Below are 19,961 nucleotides of genomic sequence, written 5' to 3'. Positions count from 1 at the left end.
TTGTGCACTATTTGACGAAATGGTAGATACTATTGATGTTATTTATATCGAGAGTTGCGAACCCTAATTCTTGTCAAGAAATAATAGTTTTAATGAGATTAGTCGTTTGTCCGTGTATTTTCAGCCCTGGAACTTTCGTAAATGCCGGCATTTGAGCCATGGGATAATGGTAGCTGTGGACTGTGTGAGTCGAAGTATATGGTTGGGAGTTGTTCCAACTCTAGGTCCATGTTGAAGGTAGCATCGGTGTCCCTTGTGTCTATCATGTTCGAAATCATGCAGTCACTTGTTGTAGGAGTAAACCCACTATTACTGAGTTCCAGTGGAGGATTGAGGGACAAGGGAATGGTATCCAGGATGCTAGGGTCCACAGATCCCATCCAGGACGGATCTTGCGAGCGAGGAGAGAGAAATGCCCCATCATCAGGCCCAAGCAAGTCGGTGCTGGACTGGGTATCCTGCGGACTTAGAGACGGAGGACCAAGTCTCCACACATTCAGCCATGAGCCATCCCGCTTCATCATATCGTCATCTTCAAACCAGGACCGAATCCTACGGAAGACTGCCATCAGCTTGGTAGCAGGCCATAGTGGTCCCCACCCTGCGAACATTTGTATGATACAAGCCAAAGGCTTGGAGACTTGAAGCCGGTCTATTTGTGGTTGAGCATCTGCGTTAGACGATGTGATGGCCGCAAAGTGAAGCTTCACTAGGATGAGCGCGGTGTAGATCATCCGGATTAGATGCACTGCTGGTAAGACTCGAATCGCAGACATGTCCAACGAGGTAAGAACTCGGAATATGTGATCTATGGTCTCGACGCATTCGCTGAATATGTCTGCTGGAATGATGATGGTGGCTGATGTCTGATTTCCTGACGGCGCTTCGGCGTGAGAGCTGGGATTTTCAGACGCTGTACAGAAGGCAACTTCGTTTAGATACAAGGACGAGAAATAGTAGGAGAGTTGTAGTGCACCTATATAAGAATATTGAATAATTAGTCAACTTCAAGGATTCATGAAAAAAGCGAAGAGAGTGCTTGCCATCAAAACCGTCTTCACGGATGCTGTTACGCCAGTCAGAGAGTTGTCGCTTGGACAAGGCATACGATGTTTGGATCTGTATGGCCCGTGACGACCGAGAAGCAGAAAAATCTTTAAGTGATAGTTGCATTGCAGCTTCTTCGGTTATACGCTGTAGACGAATGTGCTGACACAGGACCTTGTCGGATGGGAAAGCATCAGGAGAGGTTTCCAGAATTTCTAAACATTCATCCATACAGTGGGTCCATCTCATGACGTTCGGCGCCCGTAGAGACATAGAAGTGCTACGAAGTGTTAGCAAGCGCATTAGTAGACGTCGACTCCGATCACCCACTTCGAGCAAATATAGTGACATCCCAACCAGACCCTCCGAGCTCCAAGAAACTCTGCTTGGCGTCGGTCGGTCTGTCCCTCCCCTGGCAAAGCTGAGGATCTGTTTTTATTATTCAATTTGTCACCCAGTCCCATGATCAATGCCATATTAGCAGCAGTGTGACCAATTTGGTAGATATCCATTTGCTCTCCCGGCTCCAATGGCTCAATTGACCGATACCATGTGGCAGAAACGATCAATGCTTGCAGTAAGCCGAGGGTGTATTGGTCGCTGCGTAGCATACAATGAACGTACGTCTGCACGACCAGCTTTCGGAGTCTTCGCTGAATCTCCAACTCACAGAACCCAGACGATGCTACGTCAAGAATTGCTAACAGGAGAATCGGGTTGTCCTTCCGTACATCGGCCGCCGTTGTGCCTGGAGGGAAGACTACGGCTGGGAATGTGGGAGCCATATTTGTGATATAGCGTTTGAAGATAATTTCCGTGGTGGCATTATCAAGATAGGGGGTGATGCTTTTGTCTAGTACCGACTGTATGCTGGTTTTAAGATCCACAACCCCGGAGCCCACTGGCTTGTGGTTAGAGACGTGAGTAATGGACTGAGCCGGGGTAACTAGGACTGACCATTGGAGAGTATTGGCGGGGTATTCCCCACAGATGAACCCCAGCCATGTTGCCCAGGAATATGTGATATTGGAGTCAAATCAGTAGGCCCAGCTGGAAAGGACTCCGTGTTGCGAGTCCGGTTATCAGTGGCCTCCTGTTTAACAGCAGCTGATATCATTTTATCGATCTTAGACTGTAGCTCCAGAATGCGGCCATTCACTTCTTGACGGTTCTTCTGCGGTTTCTCCACGAGGAAGCATGGTTTGCAGGCCTTTTGGCATCTCAAACATGGCATACCAGGGATTGGCTGGTTGCATCGCACCTTGGAAATATGGCAGGAGTGACATGCTCGTAGGTTATTGTTGTTCCTTGATTGTTAGTTTTATCGATAGATATGCCAACCATCACATATGAACTTACGTATTGTGGCGCGAAGCTAGTGCATGCTGTGATTGCTCCTCACTCGTTTTTGTAGGTAGATTTGAGTCCCATGTCTCCATATCGTTAAGACGAGTGGAACCTCGTATGAGGGGTAGAAGAAAACAAGCTATTTCACCGGATGATTGATGGCAATCCTAATATTATTGAAATAACCATCTGAGCAGAAGACCAGCAACTAGTCATGCAAAGCCAGTGGTTTCTTCTAGTCGCTAAACAAAGAACAGCACTAGCCAGGAATTGATGGCTGGAGCGATCGATGAATTTTTGGACCCCAATCTTGGCCAAGACTTGGACAGCAAGCATCGTATTTCGACCTGATAATACACCTCACAGCTCTTTTAATTTCGTTAAAGACACCAAATCATCGCAAAAAAATCCCCAGAAACAATTCGTGGGGCCTCTAGTCCTGGTCGTGTTTTCCTGGTAGCTTGATTCGGTAAAGCAGTTCACCTACTGTGTATTCTGAGATTGCCCCACGTATGAGCACATTGCCAAGGTTAACGATAGCTAGCGGGGAGTTAGCGATACTGGAAGTATAGTGTGCGGTCAAGAGAATTTATTTCACCTGTGTTGCCAAATTTTAGTGTTGCTGTCCAGCTTTATAGCATTTCTCACATTGCATAAACGCTGAGTAGCGGAATCACATCATGTCCCTCACATATCAGTGCGTATTGCAGCGATAATGACTCCTCCGGTAGGAGAGACTAACCCAGCCGAGTAATGTGCAGAGAAGCATGGAACCTTTTCCAATATGAGGATTCGCCCCCATCACTCATCAACGACTATCGGAAGGCGCAAGACCCCCGACTCGCAGACAATCCTAGTCCAGCACACCACACAATAACCCCAAATCACCAAGCCGAGAATTCCAATAGTGAACTAATCACAGAGCTCCGACGTCTGCGCGAAGACCTGAAATGTCTCCAATTCACAGGGTATCGTCATTCCAACCTGACCCATCGGTAACTACTCCAGTAAAAATGGAAGTCACTGACATCGCCGGTCCAATTATAGATCCCAGGAAGATACTCCAGATGTTGTCCTTTCAACGAGTAATCGATCCAATCTCGGTTCACCGGCATTGCAGACGACTGCCGCTGTTCACACGAACCAAGGATCTCAAAAGGAAGATACTCTTCGTTGCTGGGAGTCGTGCTGTAATGGTCGTGCCTTTTCTAACAGAAGTAATCTGACCCGCCACCAGCGAGAGCGACGTGGTCAATCGGCGAAGCTTCGGTGTTCTTTCTGTGATGCGGTCTTCTCACGTCGAGCTGCGAGAGATACTCATGAGGCTGCGCGACGATGTCGCCGATGATGGTTTTGAGAGTAGAGTTGTTCAAGTTGTAGAAATATAGAGAGCCGGGAATGCAAGTGTAATGGCGATTTCGTCAACGACTATTTGCAAATTATGTTTCACAGATTAGATATACTAGGAGCATCGTGAAAAGCATGTAAAGACCAAGTCTCATGTCATAATACTCTTTGTGTTTGGGTGTTGAAACAATCCAAGAATGGTTGGCACCGAGAAGGATCGAATCCATTCCCCAACAGGCATTTCGAATGAATCGGATACAGAAGTGGCGCAGTGAATGAATATAGCTCTTTGAGATAGGCAGGATAATCGAAGTAGAAATTGTTGGATCAAAACTGTGGTTGACGGATCATGTTGGATGAATGATGGATCGTGTGCATGGAGGATCGAGGGATTGTTGTGATCCTTCATCGGCGAAGGATCACCGACTGACAGAGGATCAAAAAGGTGAGTTCTACCAGCACCTCTACCATGGAATAATAGCACATTCACGCTCGTGATTACAAGAATACAAACAATTTGACACAAATTTGCTATATTAGCTACTCTTTTCGTGAAATCCTTTATTCATCTGTTTCTCCTTCTCTTGTTCTGCCTCAAGTATGGTCTCCCTCAAGATAGTCCAAGCATCCAACGCCAGTCTACGAGCAATCCCCAATATTACAGCCCTATTCGTGGGAGGCACAAGTGGAATAGGCCAGAGCACACTGCGTCAATTCGCTAAACACACCGACAACCCAACAGCATACATAATCGGCCGGAGTGAATCACGAGCAAAGCCCTTCCTCTGCGAACTCCAACAACTAAACCCAGAAGGCCGCTTCAACTTCATCGAAAGCGACGTATCACTTATCCGCAGCGTAGACGCAGCATGCAAACAGATTCTCCAACAAGAAAAACACCTCAACTTCCTCTTCATGACACCCGGCGGCATCTCCCTCGGAGGCCGAAACGAGACCAGCGAAGGAATCGACTATCTTTTCGCTCTGCGCTACTATGCACGCATGCGATTTGTCCAGAACCTCCTTCCACTGCTGGAATCAGCAGGTCCAAGTCGAGTAGTTAGTGTCTACGGCGGCGGTTTCGAGTTCGGGATCAAGACCGAGGATCTAGATCTCAAGCATAACTTCTCCTTACTCAATGCCTACAAACATTCCATCACCATGACCTCCCTGAGTATGGAACACTTGGCTAAGACCCACCCAGCCGTTAGCTTCATCCACGTCTACCCCGGTTTAGTGGGTACAAACATCTACACAAACAGTTTCCCACCGCCTATCTCGACATTCTACAATTACGGAATGTGGCCTCTGATGTGGCCTTTCTCCGTCGGTCTCCAGGAAAGCGGAGAACGGCATCTGTTTCATCTAAGCTCTGCGCGGTACCCAGCCCAGAATGGCATCATGGCCCAGGGTGTTCCGGTCAAGTCAGGAGATGTTGCGAAGGGTACGACTGGGGAGACGGGTAGTGGAGCATACCTCTTGAATTGGGACGGGGAGGTTCGACCGAGCCGAAAGATTATGGAGGAGTATCGGGAGCAGCGGGTGCCTGAGTTGGTTTGGAGGCATACCCAGGATCTTTTGGATCGGGCCGTTTGTCGGTGATTTGGCCGTTTTCTTTCCGTTTATATCTCAAAGTGAAGTTTTCGGCCGTTACAGAAACATGGATGATCAGCGGAAAATGTTAGATCAAGATTGGACGCGGAGTATGTATTCAAACAAAGAATGACCTATCCATACTACCAATATAAGGCCAAGACTCACGGGCCTGCAGCCGTGCATACACCCAGACCCTTGATACGCCCCTCCCCAAACCAAATCAATATAAAACCATATACAAGCTTTCAATAACGACTCCAATGAATGAAGGACCAGTAAAATGACATCCTTAGCAGCTTATCACTCGCCACGTACCCAACTAACCCAGAGCAGCAAATCAACCCTCCGCACCGAAAAAGGAAGCCAAGCCCTAAGACCCCCAGAATTACTACATCGGCCATATACACCGAAGCTACATTCAAACTTGGCCCCCGAATCGACCAGAAAATCATTAACAAAAGTGGTGCAGCTCCGACGTGTTGATCATGCAGTTTACAGCCATATCCCGGTGGGGTTAATATAGAGCGACATTAGCGTGGTGTCGCAGATGCAAAACAACCATGCAGATCTGTGTCTGAGCTATCCGTCTATTCTAGGAGCATTGTTTAGGAGATGGAGATAAATACCCTGGGTCCAGTCGGTGGTTTTCTAGTTTGGCTTGTATTATTTCCCATTTTCATAAGGCAAATTCGGTCGGACATTGAATCAATATTGCCAAGATGAAGCCCGTCACGCTGCTTTCCCTTGCTTCTCTCGCTGCTGCGAAGAATCTCATCCCCACGACTTGTTTTGACTCCTACACTTCCCTCGAAGAGTACTTCTCCTACCTCTACCCATGGGGTAGCGACCACAACGGTTCAGCCCGCATGGTCGGCAACTCCACTGAACACGATTACATCTCCGTCGAATCCGGCACACTGACACTCGTCGCAAAGCCGACCTCGGGCCAGCCTGCGACCAGTGGAGGCCAGGAAATAAACTATCTCTCCGGAGCAGTGCATTCTAAGAATACTTTCACTGTTGAGGCAGGCTCTGGTTTCGACATCGAGGCTGAGTTCCAGGCGACGACTGATAAGGGAACTTGGCCTGCTTTCTGGTTGAATAGTGCTGCGACCTGGCCTCCTGAGATTGACATGGCTGAGTGGAAGGGTTGGTGTTACGTTTTAGTTGCTTTGTTTCACGTTCTTGACTGATAAATGGAACAGGAACGGGGCAACTCACTTTCAATGTCTTCAATGTAAGTTTCCTTTCTCTGATATCATATTATGTTGGGAATAAGGTGTTCAAGGCGTGACATTGATGCCAGTGGCAAGATATTATCTATGGACACAACTAACAATAATATTCCAGACCTCTTCCGAAGTCATGAACCACAACACGGATTACCCGTCTCCGAGTAACTTCCACAAGGTCAAAACCCAGATCCGCGCCGAGAACGACGCCGATATCATGGTCAAGTACTTCCTCGATGATGTGGAGGTTACGACTCAGTACGGGGCCGACTACGTCGGGAAGCCTTTGTATCTGTGAGTACTTGACAAGCCCTAGAGAGGGTGGGGGACATTCCATATGATTTACAAAGGCTAACGTGCTGCAGGATCATCAACTTGCAGATGGAGGGATCGTCTGGATCTCCTGGTCCCAGCACGGGTTAGTATTATCTGCTGCAGTTATGGGACTTGGCTGACTGAATAACTAGAAACCTATTACCGTGTGAAGAACCTATCCTTCGATCAGATTTAGAGGGGGCTGATATCTAGAGCATTAGGAGATGGTTGGTAGGTAGAAGGCCCTGAGTTCGAGCGCACTGGGAAGTATTGAAATCATCTAGGATTGGCAAGAGCTTGGAGAGGTGCTGTCATATCTGTAGACTTGTTGAGATTTTAGTCCTTTACAATTCGACTTCCTTAGACAGCTAACTGATAATCTAACAATAAATATATATAAGGCACCAACAGACGATATACAGGCCACAAACAGCATCACAGTGCAAGATGATTGAAGCCAGAAAGTAGGTAGATTATGCGAGATATTACCAAAGTACAAACGTATATTATTGAGCTTAACATACTAGGAATGAAAGGTCAAACGATATCAACCTTCGGAGTATAAACCCAATGCATAAAGCCTGCACAACTGCATAGTTAAGTACTGTGCTGACTAAGCTACATAATAGCCATAACGTCACAGCATCACACAACCAACTCCAACTCCAACCCTTACCAACCCTCCTCTCGCTCATCCACAAAACAAACCCAAAACCCACAAAAAAAAGATGGTTCTAGAAAACGCCCAAACAGACCCTATCCCCCCAACGGGCGCCGAACCAACCAACGACAGCGACAACACCCCAAACACAAAATACCAGTATCACTCGCTCTACATAAAACGCGACCTAATCGCCAACCCGGACCCATTCACCCTCTACTTCGGATTCTTCGGACGGTGGAACTACGACCGGAAAGTCACAGCCAATGTACTCCGCCGAGTCGAAAATGCGCGCGTTCTCATTCAGCGGCTCCCCACACAGGACGAACTAGATGCGATGGTCACACACAGCAGTCGCAGTTTGTACCACGAGCGGATCGGCGCGCCACTGGGAGGACTCGTCGGATCAGCGCTGTTGTGGAACCAGGCCAGGAAGTCGGAGTTGTATCCGGCTTATTTCCCCAAGGCTTCGGGGCCGGAGGGGAAGATGCCGTCTCCGGGGGAGATTATACAGGCCGCGAAGAGGTTCGCGGTTGCTGAGCCGACGGTGGCGAGACGGGCGGCTTTTGTGATGTGTTTCAAGATGTTGTTCTATAGTGTGGCGGGCGCAACGTTTTCGAGTGTTTATGCGGTCTATAAAGAGACGACGAATACGATGGGAGACTCGCGGTTGAAGGAGTTCTTGGCAGACTTGAAAAAGCAGAATCCTGATGAGATAAGGAAGAGAAAGATGGAGTCCAGGGGGCGGAGGTCGGTGGGTGAGCAGCATGGTGTCGTTGAAATGGATCAGGGTGGTGAGTATGCTTCGGAGTATTCTGGGGGTGACGTTCAGTCTACAGGGGTATCTGTTCCTGATCGTCGTCCGGTGTTGGAACCTGTTGGTGGTGGTGGATTGGGTGCAGATCAAGGCCGTGGAGGAGATTTCTTCGATGAGGATGATGCTAGTCCCACGGCGCCTGAGTATAGAACCAGTAGGGCCGCGCAGGCTGGTTACTCGCAGGGAAGTGCCTGGGAGCGGATTCGACAACAGAATACTTCCGCGCCTGCTCAGTCTAGTCGTCAGGATGCATCTAGCCAGCAGTCACCACAGTGGGACTCATGGAGTTCTCCATCATCAGAAAGTGACAAGCAGCGAGAGAGGGAGCAAGCTCGTGCTGAATTTGACCGGTTATTGGACGCGGAAAGGAATATTGGACAAGAGTCGGCGAGCGAAGGGCGCAACAAAGGTTGGGGAAAGTGGAATTAATTGCCCTGTAGTGAACTGACATAGTGTATTATACAAACTACCCTTGATTCTGCGATGCAGTAAGTGCGTTGTGGGCTCGTCAATGTATATTAAACGTAACTGGCATGTTTGCATTGTTCATGAACATCTAATTATCATCTAGCCCGATTATCACTAATAGTGGTAGACAACCAAGGAAATCAAAGCATTGTGGGAGGGATGGAAACCTGTGCATGATACAACAACAGAAACCACCTCAATCCCAGATACAAAGGAACTTTTCCTTGTCCTTGCGGACCCGATCTGAACAAGAGGAGCAATACGCAGGAATAAGCAAAAGTCTAAGAAAGGCACACAGACATTTCCACCGTGTGTTACTTAGAGGACAACAATTTGTCATAATGCCAGGAAGGGTATACATCCAACAATCACATAATGCCCTTTAACGAGTCATAACAGGGCGTAACAAAAGATAAAAGGAAATGTCGTTAGTCATGAGGGCCCGAGAAGCGGACCACGTCCAGAAAACTGGAATGCAAGTAGGAGAGTAGAAACACTAAAGAGAGAAAACAAACGGAGTAAAGAAAAGAAAAGAACGCAAACAAAGCGAAGATCGGCGAATAGAATTAAAATGACCTAGATGCGACCGTCGGCGACTGGTATACTTTCATACGGAAAATGTGTTTCAGCCCAACTATCAGGTGCCCGATTAACACTGCCCATACGAGCCAGGTTGCGGATCTTACTGGAGAAGCTCTCGTTCACGCTTTTGCCGCGTCTGTGCTCAAAGGACATACGCCGACGATGTAAAGTCGGTTGTGTCTCCATGCTCACCGCGGGTCCGGCTGTCATAGCGCGGGGTAGCAGCTTTCCCATGTTCTCGTTGTCAATAGCGATGTCTATGGTCCCTGAAGACTCGCGCGGAGACGCACAATCCATCACCGGGGCAGGTGGTGGCGGGGGTGGGAGAGCGTTCAAGTGCTGCAGCTCGGGTAACACAGGAGGAGTTTCGTAATATTTTAGTTCCATCGCGTTCTCGATTCCCTCCTCGATGCTGATATCCACTGGAGAGCCTCCATAGCTGTACCCGCCTTGTTCTTTCGAGTTCTCCCGGCGATGACCCATGTTCCGGGTTCTGCTGGTCGAGCGGCTTCTCGGGAGACATGGATTAAATCGCGGATGCATTGGCAGGTCGGATGGCACTGTCCCAGGTTGTTTTAGTTCGGGCACTGGAACAGACATTGAGCGACCAATTTTCTGAGCATCAGCCTGATACCTGGCGTCACTCAGGAGAATAGTGCTGTCCGGAACGTTCGGAACAGACGGAGCAGTCTCCTGATTATACCTCGGGTGTCGCATAGCTCTGGGTGTCGTAGCCAGCCCTGATGGTCCGGACTGGGATGAGTTCGAGTCCGAGCTATTTCGGTGCTCTGGAGATGCTTTGCTCGATGAAGCCCTCCGCCGACCTGGTGTGCGTGGACCAAGAGAATTCACAGAAAATGGTGGGCTCTCTGGAATGCGACTATGTTGCAGTTCTCCTGGAAAGGGGATGTTGGGCGCGGATGGATTCCGTGCGAGGGAGAGTCGCCGTGCCTCTAGTTCTGCTGCTGCCAGCTCCTTTCTTCTGTGTTCGGATAGCCCAATGTGGGGGACGGCGGGAGGCACAGTTGCAGAGTGAATGGCCCGGCTCTCCGTCAACATATCGTGGTCGCTTTGAGGTACTATCTCGACGACAAGGCCTCGAGGAGTTGCACCTACGTCATACTGTCCATGTTCCGTCCCCATCGTGGGCTCGTGATCATGGCGACTCCGAGATCTCGCCCTTGGTTCTGCTTTCCCTTTGTCCGGACGTCGGCTGCTACTTCGCTGCTGAGACCTCCGTTCTCTATCACTGGCCACGAGTCTGAAAGCATCGTCTGTAGTAGAGGTGGGCAAGGGAGGCGAAGGCGATCTATTGTAAGAGCCCTTCCTGTCGGCACTACGGCCACGGTCATGCTTCTCAGTGCCGACCCGACTAGCTGTATGGCGACTAGATGAACGATTGTTCCGACGCTCAGATGAGTTCCGTGAACGAGGCTTCCTAACCCTGCTTGCACTGCGCGTCTTTGAACGCTGCTTCATCCGGCGAGCATTATCGTGATCCTCCTGAGCGGCTTGGTAACGGGCTATCTCTTCGGGGGACATCGGAACCGGCGAGGAAGGAGACCGCTTGGCTGGCGGAATATACCTCTTTTCGTGTCGCCCACGTGCCTGCTGAGACGTGTTCCTAGAGCGGTGCCGTCTTTCTGAAGTCTGGCTGGCCGTTTCATCCGTAGTTCGCTGTCCCACACCATTGGAGCGGTAGTTGTGATGCTTCTTTGAGTGATAGTTCGCCTCGTCAAGGCTACTGATATATTGATCAATACTCCTCCCACTAACACTTGGGCTCTTTGCAGAACTGAAGCTGTTCAAAGTTGATGCTGGGCTTCTAAAATTACCACTATCGCATTGGTCGGCCGCATCAGTGCCAGAGTATTCAGTAGGATACAAATGAAGCTGCAGTCCATCGGGCTTCCTATCCCTAGATCCATTGCGACTGTCAGATCGGTCTTTCAGGGCTTCAAAAAGCCCAGCCGCTGGAGATGGTATTCCCTTGATGCCTGCAAATTTGTCCGCATTTGTTTGGACTGCGGTTTGCGGACTTGGTTTGAACGCGTCGTCGGGATGGTATGTAGAAGAAGGCAGCAGGCTAATCTGCTCTTCTTTCTCGTTACCGCTCTGATCCTCTTGATCATCATTTTCCGAGGTTGAACCATAATCAACAAGCTTCTTGGAACCACTGGAAGGAAAGGTTGGCGGCTGAACGTCAACGGGGGTTTCCCCAATGGATGGCAAGCGCCCTCTGCCAAACGCGGGAGTACCTGTTCGAGAGTTCATGGCATTGTTGAGACTCTGGATATTATTCAACTTGTATGAACCAAAGCCTCCAGGGGACAATGCTGAGTCGGCTACAGCGGATTCAGCAATGGGCGTAACCCCAGGCGCATTCGTAGGTGTCCTATCATCCGACTTTAGACCGGGGAATCGTAACTTTTGGCTTGGTTGCGAGTCAAACGATGTGATCAGCTTGAGGGCTGGAGTCTTTGCCTGTCGGCTATTGGAAGGCTTTGTCTGTGAGCCTGGTGGTAGAAGGCCTAACGGATTGGGATAGGGGGGCTCCGGGGAGTTGGCTGGTGATCTTCTCGACATTACCTCGGCAAAGGAGGCAGCCTGTTGTGCAGCTGGAGAAGTCCAGGGTTCCGAAGGCTCCACTCCCGTGCACATGAAGCACCTTATTGCAAGCTGCTGCTGGGAATGTGAGACGACATGCTCCCCCCAGCGGCGGACGAGATATGATTGACGCTGCCAATCTGTGGGTGTCACCAGGCACGCCATCAGGATAGCTTCCATATAATAGCTTTGGGAAACGTAAACTTCAATAGCATCATTCTTATCGCCAAGCCCCAAAAGAATCGTAGCTGCAGTATGCACGTCACCGATTTCCAGAAGTTTCTGAACGAAGGCCTGTCCGACCTTGTTGGCTTGTGATTCGCAACGCATCTGGCTAAAAGCAAGAAGCATCCAATCTGCTGTTGAGGCTGAACCTGGGCTAAGCATGGACACCATTTGGTCCGTGTCAGATTCCCCTAGCCATTGGGCGAGTAGAATAGCGCTCTGAGTACCCGGTGTGTGGCGGCTAACTGAGACAGGAGTTAGGAAAGATATTCAGACACGATACACAAATGACTACATACGCTCATCGTTGATTAGTTCATCAATATCATCATGCCAGCCAAAGACCACGCTCAACATTTGACGACGGAGATCGTCTGGCGTGAGATGCGACTCATCCAGGGGCTGTTGACGGCTATATGGCACATCGTTGAGTCGTTCGCGTGTGAAAGGAAACAGATCCATGGGTTTATCTGCTGGGCTGGGATGAACCTCGTTTCGTAAACGAGAGCCGGCACGGGAGCTTTTCGCAGATGACATAGATACGGAAGAAGCATACGCATAGGATGCGCCAGATGCCTGAGGGGTGTCTCTACCACTAGCGGAGGTGAGTGAAAAGGATGTAGCGGTGTGACCCGATCTACTCGGGGATGAAAATGGGACTATCCTATAATTCCCCGACGAGGCCTTTGAACTTACGGTGTTTGCCTGACTTCGAGAAGAGACTGGGCTAGTTAGCTCGGCACGTTGTTGACGTACGGCCTCGATTCCACTCGGGTCAAACGGAGCTCGTCTCGTGCCGAACATGGCACCGGACTCCTTCATCTCAGGTGGGTCCTGTAGCATGCGTGCTGACGCACCACGGGGTCTGGCCTCCTCTGATGCTGGTAAGGCTCCGCCGGGAGGATGCTGTACATTGGCGACTAATCCCGGGCTCTCAAGATCATACTGTTGTACGGTGTGGCGAGGTCCCAGTGTAAATAATGTGGCTGTTGGTCCATAATTGGCGAACCCACGAGGATTGTCAATCGTCGGAACTGGCTCCGAAGTGATGTGCTTGGTTCGCACATCCCAGGCCCATGTCTCCCTAGCAGCAGTTGTCAGTGATTTTGGCAACAGAGTGGGCACCGTCAAGATTACAGTGCTATCTTACCCCTCGAGATACTGAACAATTCTACCATTCTTTGACCAGGCCATCCACTTAGGTTCGGTTGTTGAAGACGTGTCCGATCTCTTTAGAACCCTGATTACCCGCGGCGCATCTTTACCAGCAGGCTTGGCCACGCTCCATACCCTCAGATCACCATTTGCGGAAAGGGTGGCAAGCATATCCGACTTTTGCTTTGACGATGATGCATGCCATGCCAGCGAAACGATCCGGGACGGCCCGCGGGAGGTGCTCATGGTATGCAAGATAGTAAATGTAGGGTGAAGAGTAGCTATCAGAATTGATCCATTCTGGTATCTAGTTTTTGTTAGTATGGGTTGGACTTCACTATACAATACCTTAACTAGGCGGAACAAGGAATAGATTGCATACCCAATGGCGTAGGTTCGACAGTCTGACGAGGGCGCTAAAGCTGTGATAGGGTCGAAGATCGTCCGGCAAGAAATATGCTCCGATGTCGATGGTTCAAACAAAATCACGTCACCCTTCACATTTCCTACAGTCATATCAGCCCCAGTTTCAAGCATCACGCAGAGATAAGGTGGAGGTACCGAATGCTATATTGCCATTGCGCATCCAAGCGGCCACCTTGAGCTGCTCAAAGGATGCGAACCTTGCAATCACCGAGCCCGTAAACAGATCCCAGACAACTGCAGTCTGACTAACATCATAGCTAACGACCAGTCTCCCTGCGCCACGCTCACTGACATTGTCTACCGATATAAACCCAATATCCTCGGTATGGTTTTCGAAGCGTCGCTCAACAGCCAAAGTGTCGTGATGGAGGCATACAATGGCTGAGCCTTCGGCATACAGGAATAGGGAGGCTGTGGAGGCGCATGGCACGAAAGTAGACTCGGGCGTTTGAGCTTCCGACGTGATCGGCGGCACTGATGTCTTCATCCTCATAGGTCGTGAATCCGGAACCGTGGCTGCACTCCATGACAATTCGACCATGCTTCCGGTTGCACCGGCACCGAGGTTATATGATCTCGAAGATGCGTACACTCAATGGGTTCAGTAATCCTGTCTCACTATCAAGTCTCACCCGAGCCAGAATGGCAATGGGTATTCCAGCATACAGAGCACAATTACCTCGTCGCCTGTTCGCTGTGGTTTTGGCGATAACCGTCTTCACAGCTGAAAGTGCCTGCAGTGGGGACAGCACACAGTCCACAGGGGTTTTAACGAGCGTCCGACTGAAGACATAAGCGGAACAGGGGCAGGAGTATGTAAAAGAAGCCAGAAGGTCCGAGGGACCCGAGCAGCGGTCAGCGATGAGGGAGGAGGCGCGAGATTAAGAATCTGGGACCGGTATGGTACTCAGAAAAATTTCTAAATTGGGGCAGCAAGCGAATGCACAAATATGCAAGTGAAGAAATCAACGGAGATGCAGCAGATAGACTAGGGAACTCTCGCGCTAACCAGAAATCCACGTTGGTGGCATATGGGAGGGAGGGGAAGGATTAAGAACTAGAGCGGAGGCGGGGAGGGGGTATGAATAAGGAGACGATCGGAGGGACAGGGGGGATATTAATTCTTGGTAACAGATATTGTTTCGAGGAGACGCATTGCTCGAGCTCCTATGATTCCTCCTGATAGCGCCAGCCTCTCTATCTAGTTCACGGCGATCGCATCCCGTGCAGACCACCCACAGACTCTAAAAAATCTGAGATATCTTGCGAGACGACGGCGACGGACGATCGAAATCTCCAGCCATCAAGCAATTGGAGCTCGCGCCAAGGTGGGTTGACGGGCGCTTCCAGCGACCAGGATGTCAACCACCGAGCAGGGGAGAACCGTCCAGGGTTCTGATTAGCAGGAGACGACCGATGGGACCCATCAATGGCTCGGCCGCACGCGCACCAACAAGCGTGCAGGGACACAGCCTGATATTGGCATTGGCCGACGTTTGAAAGTCCATCTTCCCATACATGGCTGGAGCTCTGGATAAAACATCCACCCGATCGAGACTAAGTTAATTAGTAGCTCATTAGAGCGCCGGTCAGTGATCATGATTAAGTCCAATCCCACCGCATGATGCGAGTACATCGACACTGCTCAAAGTTTGGGGCTAAATGAGACGGCAGCGAGGGTACGGCCAATTGACGGTACCAGGCTGCACTGGGCGGGAAATGTAATCAGACTAGAAGAGTTAGTGATCCACTTTGGTCAATCATTAGTATGGATCATATTAATAGATAGATAAAAGGCAACTGCATAAGAGTAAGTTAGTGCTAACAATTTAGTTGAGTAGTACGAGGCGGACTGAGTAGTAGTAGTAGTAGTTTGAAGGTATGGAACCAAAGCGGGGGGAACGGAGAAGGAACGGTAGTAGTGATGGACACCGGCGGCAAGGTAAGGTGATCCCAGGTGATCCCAGGTGATGCAGCGCTTCTGATTGGCTCCTAACCTGCAGGTGGGCGTTTCTTCACACTGCAGCCCTCGTCACCTCCATCCACCAATCACCATCCGTATCTCCACCTCAAGTGACCTCCTCGGCGCGTAAATCCATTGTGTCCAGGACAATAAATCATCCTCACTGGGTTATTGCCTCTCGCCGGGAGGACCGTATTTCTCTCGAAGGATTGGTGGGATTGGTGCTATTTTACTTCTTTGAACGGGCAATGACCGAAACACCAAACCATATCTTTTAAAAAGGCCATCCAATCTCCACTACCATACTACTTTCACCATACACGGTCGTGATATTGGACACAGAACCTCGTGGAGGTACCGGAGACGTACACCTTTCTGGTTTTATAAAACTTTGGACTGGAAAAAAGAAAAAAGGGAGATCAGTGTCACAGATCTGTCCGTTACATTTCTCCTGCTGCGGTTGATTGGATGACCTGCTGCATCCTGGCACAATGACACTCAGATCAGTTTCAAAACAACCGATGGCATCTTATTTTCAACATAGCGGCAATAGTAGATATTTATTGGGCGGCTGATCTAGGGAGACCTTATCTGCCGATACACCGTCACCGTGACTGTGATACAACTAGGCATTAAAGCCGACCATGTAGGACATGCCCTGAATCAGGGGGTTGCTGCCGCACTGTTCTGCATCGACCGAACATATAATCCAAACAATAGCAACAATGATTTGAAAATGCGGAGTGAAAAGGCTAGGAAAATAGTGGGCCAACTCCGGTATGACGCATGCTACCCCTCAGAGTGATCTGATGTCGGATGTAATGTGATGTGATCAACAAACGGCATTATCATGGCGGGATACTTCGCTTCGCTCCTGCGGGTAACGATCGCGATTCCAATACCAATGACCTGTAATATGGCAATAAGGGATTCTTGTACAGTGTGGTGTCGCACGGAGCATTGACTATTTGTATTCACCGCTATCGAAGAAGATGAACCATTGGAGCTTCTGGTGCTCTCCTCTTGGACCTTCCGACGAAAGTCAAATCGATCATCTTCACGAACACGGAATAGTGTGACCCTGGCAACAACCCTAATAAATTGAGTCTTGCGAAGCTCCACCCGCGCAACAGGGGCCTGGACCTTGCCCGCCATCTGAAGTGCATCTCAAGAGCACGTTCGCCGTTGCATGGCAAAAGTACGTGAATATTTTAGAGTAAGCCGACTGGAGATGTGATTTGCTTGGCCGGTGGGCCTTCCCCAGATTGCTCTATTGTATATATGGGCATGGCCAATTGCTGGCAGCTTCGCATCTAAACTAGGTATGCCTACCATAAAGCGTGCTGCGATAGGTAAAGACTAGACCGTAAAACAACCTGTTTTCTGCATGGCTAACCCGAGTGATATTGTAAATCTCTGACATATACTTAAAGATTCAAATCATTGTATTATGCGCACATAAATGGTTGTTGTGGTAACACAGCTGATCAGCAATAATTCGTTCCAAGTATCTGAGCCAGGGAGCATAATGTTAAAATTGACACTACTATGTAGCCGAGAACAAGGGACTCGAAGATGACCGGCGAATAGCAGTCTTGAAGAAAGTGATCAACAAAGGCATTTATACTATATGCATTATCTAAATTCCCCTCTTTAGCCTCTTTCAAAGCCAGGTTATGGCCAACTGTATAAACATGGTGAGCATGCCTTGCAAAGTGATCGATACTGAGCTAAGCAAGTGCAGCATATGCAAACCTGGGTGAGTGTAAGTCCCATGCACTTATATTTGACAGGCGTTTTAACCGCTATTTCACGGACTTCACTTTGGATAGTACACTAGAGGGATCTTCACCTCCTCTCATAGCTTCCTTGAGCTCGTCAATCTCTGTCGAAAGAGCATTTACAATTTCCCTGACCCATGGCTACTGTAACTTCCTAGGCTGCGATCGTCCGAATTGAAGACCTATTTGGTTTTAACTTAAGCGATGGGAGTCTCACCTGGACAAGCTCAAGTGGGAAGTTGATTGGAAATCTACCCAAGGCAATTCCCGCGGTATTTACTGGAACTTCCCTTAACGTGGTCTCGCCAAAAGGTAATCCTAGATATTGCTTCCTGGTAAATTTCGTGACGCACTAATGTTAGAATCAGCCACCCCACCCATGTCATCGAAGGACAATTCGTTTACAAAGCGAAGTTGAAAGGCCCGGATGCGACGGCAACCGACATATTATTCTATTATAACTGTAGTCCGAAGAGTACGGGGCCGATTCAACTATTGCTGAAGCAAAGGTGACTGTCGAGGACCCTCATCTGTTTTCATCCAAGGTAGCCCCATATATGGACTCTGATCATCCTCGTGAAGGTGTGTCCTCCACTTAATCCGCGAAGGGGCTTTATATTATTATCTTGATTCTCGCCGTGATAAAATCTAGTACGCTGCATTGCCCGTGGCTAATATCGATCCACGCACGTATATCTTGTACTCAGCATTTGAACTCACACAGTAATGGGAGGGAAGTGTGGTCTACTGCATCAGGACTCTGAAGCGTTGGGTCTGTGGAAAGCTCTATTGCAGTTGGACAACACCGAACAAGGTGTACTTAGCTTTACTGTTGTGACATGGACGAGATGTGAATGAGACTCCTCTCCGATGGGTTCTACTAGTGTTCATGCGTGCTGTCAACTTGCTTGATACGTAAATGCCGGCCATGTTGAACTCCGGTCAGTCCCATAGTATCCCCTTGATATTCTCACTCTGGAACCAGTAAAGTAGAGCTCGCAGTAGCATTCAGAGCTCATCAATTACCATCGGTTTCAATTTCCTTGAAGATAATCCCTGCACCGCATCCCGTTTCCTCCGACAATTGGTCACGCAGACTGTTCATCTCAGCATTCATAGCTTCAGTCTCACCAGGACAGGACCGCCTACGCTCAAAGTCAATCAATTTCGCACATCCCTGCTGTATAACGAAGTTATACCGATTGACATCGCCATAGAGCAAGCCAAGGCCGTGGAAATGTTGCAGAAGAGCCTGGCAGACTGAGAGATCCTCAATACCCCCATGCCGTCCATTGAGCTTCTCCAACACAAACCCCACCACGCGTCCATGCTCATGGACATGACCGAGAAACCGTGGTGCTAGACCAGTCTGCTCTAACATTTTGTAGGCTTGAGTCTCCTGTTCTATCTATTCTTGGTATCTCCCAATCGAAGCGCGCGAGCTTGGCAATGACTGTATCCTGTGGCCCCGACTTGGCCAGGGGACAGGTTGCTTCAAAAGCGTTCGGAGGTATTGTTCTCGTCTTCGTGAGATCCATGCAGTAAACGAGGTTTGCGTGCCAGATGACATTGACGTCGGGAAATATACGAGTAGTTAGCGACGTTTTCAGCTCTCCGGTCAGATTATCCCGACTGATATAAGCGTGATTCTATGATTCATCTCGAGGCAAGTCCGGTAGCGAGTCGAGGGGCATAGATAGCGTTCCCCTGTCGTACGTTCCTGGGGCGATTGTTACGTATCGAATGCGACCGTGGATGAATATCTTATAGTCGCTATCGTCTTCCCCATCAACCTTCAGTGAGAGTACAGTGGGAGGATATGAAGACTGATCCATTGACATTTTGAAGATAGAAAGAGTGCTGCTAGGTGGAGAACAGAAGACGGAAGCTCACGATCACACAGATAAACCGTGTAGTAAAGCATGTATGCCCCAGGGCAGGACAACTCGTGGTAAGCCTTTCAATTCGTGGTTTAATGTTCTTCTTATTGGCCATTTAACTCCGTAAACAAGGGCGCTAAATCCCTTCTATGTAAACAACGACCAGAGCCCTTGGACCGACGTGATCCACGACTTTAAATGCCCCACTATGGATCATAGCCGTAACTGGCATGAATAGTACTCCCAAGTGTGTTATTGCGATGCTTAATATTGGCCGCTTAACTAAATCGTACATCAGGGCCTTGCCTATTTCCTTTTTCAACGATTGTACCGAGCCTCCGAGTACGGTATATAATAGTGCAGATTACTACTAGGCGAGGAATCATAGCCCGCGCTTTGCTTCTCAGGGATAACATCTTGAGCCAGTAAGTTGGTCTTAAGAAAGATCTATGGAGACTAACGGTCACATGACATTTCATCTTTTACAACATCATGTTCTTGTAAAACTTCCG

The 19,961-nt window shown here is 49.2% G+C and overlaps 7 protein-coding genes across 7 annotated transcripts; 3 read left to right on the top strand and 4 right to left on the bottom strand.

Moving 5' to 3' along the window:
• Positions 1-98: 98 nt before the first annotated feature.
• On the bottom strand, positions 99-776 carry AO090113000108 (uncharacterized protein; the record flags this gene model as incomplete). Its single annotated transcript, XM_023237822.1, has 1 exon — positions 99-776. One exon carries the CDS (start codon positions 774-776, stop codon positions 99-101), a length of 678 nt encoding a protein of 225 aa, XP_023092611.1.
• Positions 777-1,349: 573 nt separating this feature from the next.
• AO090113000107 (Zn(II)2Cys6 transcription factor domain-containing protein) lies at positions 1,350-2,486 on the bottom strand (the record flags this gene model as incomplete). Its single annotated transcript, XM_023237820.1, has 3 exons — positions 1,350-1,948; positions 2,005-2,354; positions 2,407-2,486. 3 exons carry the CDS (start codon positions 2,484-2,486, stop codon positions 1,350-1,352), a joined length of 1,029 nt encoding a protein of 342 aa, XP_023092610.1.
• A 1,855-nt stretch (positions 2,487-4,341) lies between these two features.
• Positions 4,342-5,343, top strand: AO090113000106 (uncharacterized protein; the record flags this gene model as incomplete). Its single annotated transcript, XM_001824240.3, has 1 exon — positions 4,342-5,343. One exon carries the CDS (start codon positions 4,342-4,344, stop codon positions 5,341-5,343), a length of 1,002 nt encoding a protein of 333 aa, XP_001824292.1.
• A 713-nt stretch (positions 5,344-6,056) lies between these two features.
• On the top strand, positions 6,057-6,867 carry AO090113000105 (glycoside hydrolase family 16 protein; the record flags this gene model as incomplete). Its single annotated transcript, XM_001824239.3, has 3 exons — positions 6,057-6,486; positions 6,543-6,574; positions 6,688-6,867. The coding sequence occupies 3 exons, from the start codon at positions 6,057-6,059 to the stop codon at positions 6,865-6,867; spliced, it is 642 nt and encodes a 213-aa protein (XP_001824291.3).
• Positions 6,868-7,612: 745 nt separating this feature from the next.
• AO090113000104 (putative endo-1,3(4)-beta-glucanase) lies at positions 7,613-8,791 on the top strand (the record flags this gene model as incomplete). Its single annotated transcript, XM_001824238.3, has 1 exon — positions 7,613-8,791. One exon carries the CDS (start codon positions 7,613-7,615, stop codon positions 8,789-8,791), a length of 1,179 nt encoding a protein of 392 aa, XP_001824290.1.
• Positions 8,792-9,406: 615 nt separating this feature from the next.
• On the bottom strand, positions 9,407-14,312 carry AO090113000103 (uncharacterized protein; the record flags this gene model as incomplete). The annotated part of the gene is given in 4 exon segments (XM_023237819.1): positions 9,407-12,489; positions 12,544-13,385; positions 13,395-13,905; positions 13,961-14,312. Coding segments are annotated over 4 exon segments (4,788 nt in total).
• A 4,227-nt stretch (positions 14,313-18,539) lies between these two features.
• Positions 18,540-18,950, bottom strand: AO090113000102 (uncharacterized protein; the record flags this gene model as incomplete). Its single annotated transcript, XM_023237818.1, has 2 exons — positions 18,540-18,544; positions 18,596-18,950. The coding sequence occupies 2 exons, from the start codon at positions 18,948-18,950 to the stop codon at positions 18,540-18,542; spliced, it is 360 nt and encodes a 119-aa protein (XP_023092608.1).
• Between the last annotated feature and the right edge of the window lie 1,011 nt (positions 18,951-19,961).

This window comes from Aspergillus oryzae, chromosome 5 (genome assembly GCF_000184455.2).
Source record: "Aspergillus oryzae RIB40 DNA, chromosome 5".
Taxonomy (NCBI): Eukaryota; Fungi; Ascomycota; class Eurotiomycetes; order Eurotiales; family Aspergillaceae; genus Aspergillus; species Aspergillus oryzae.
Note: the sequence above shows the minus strand (reverse complement) of the source record. Positions and strands in the feature narration are given on the sequence as shown.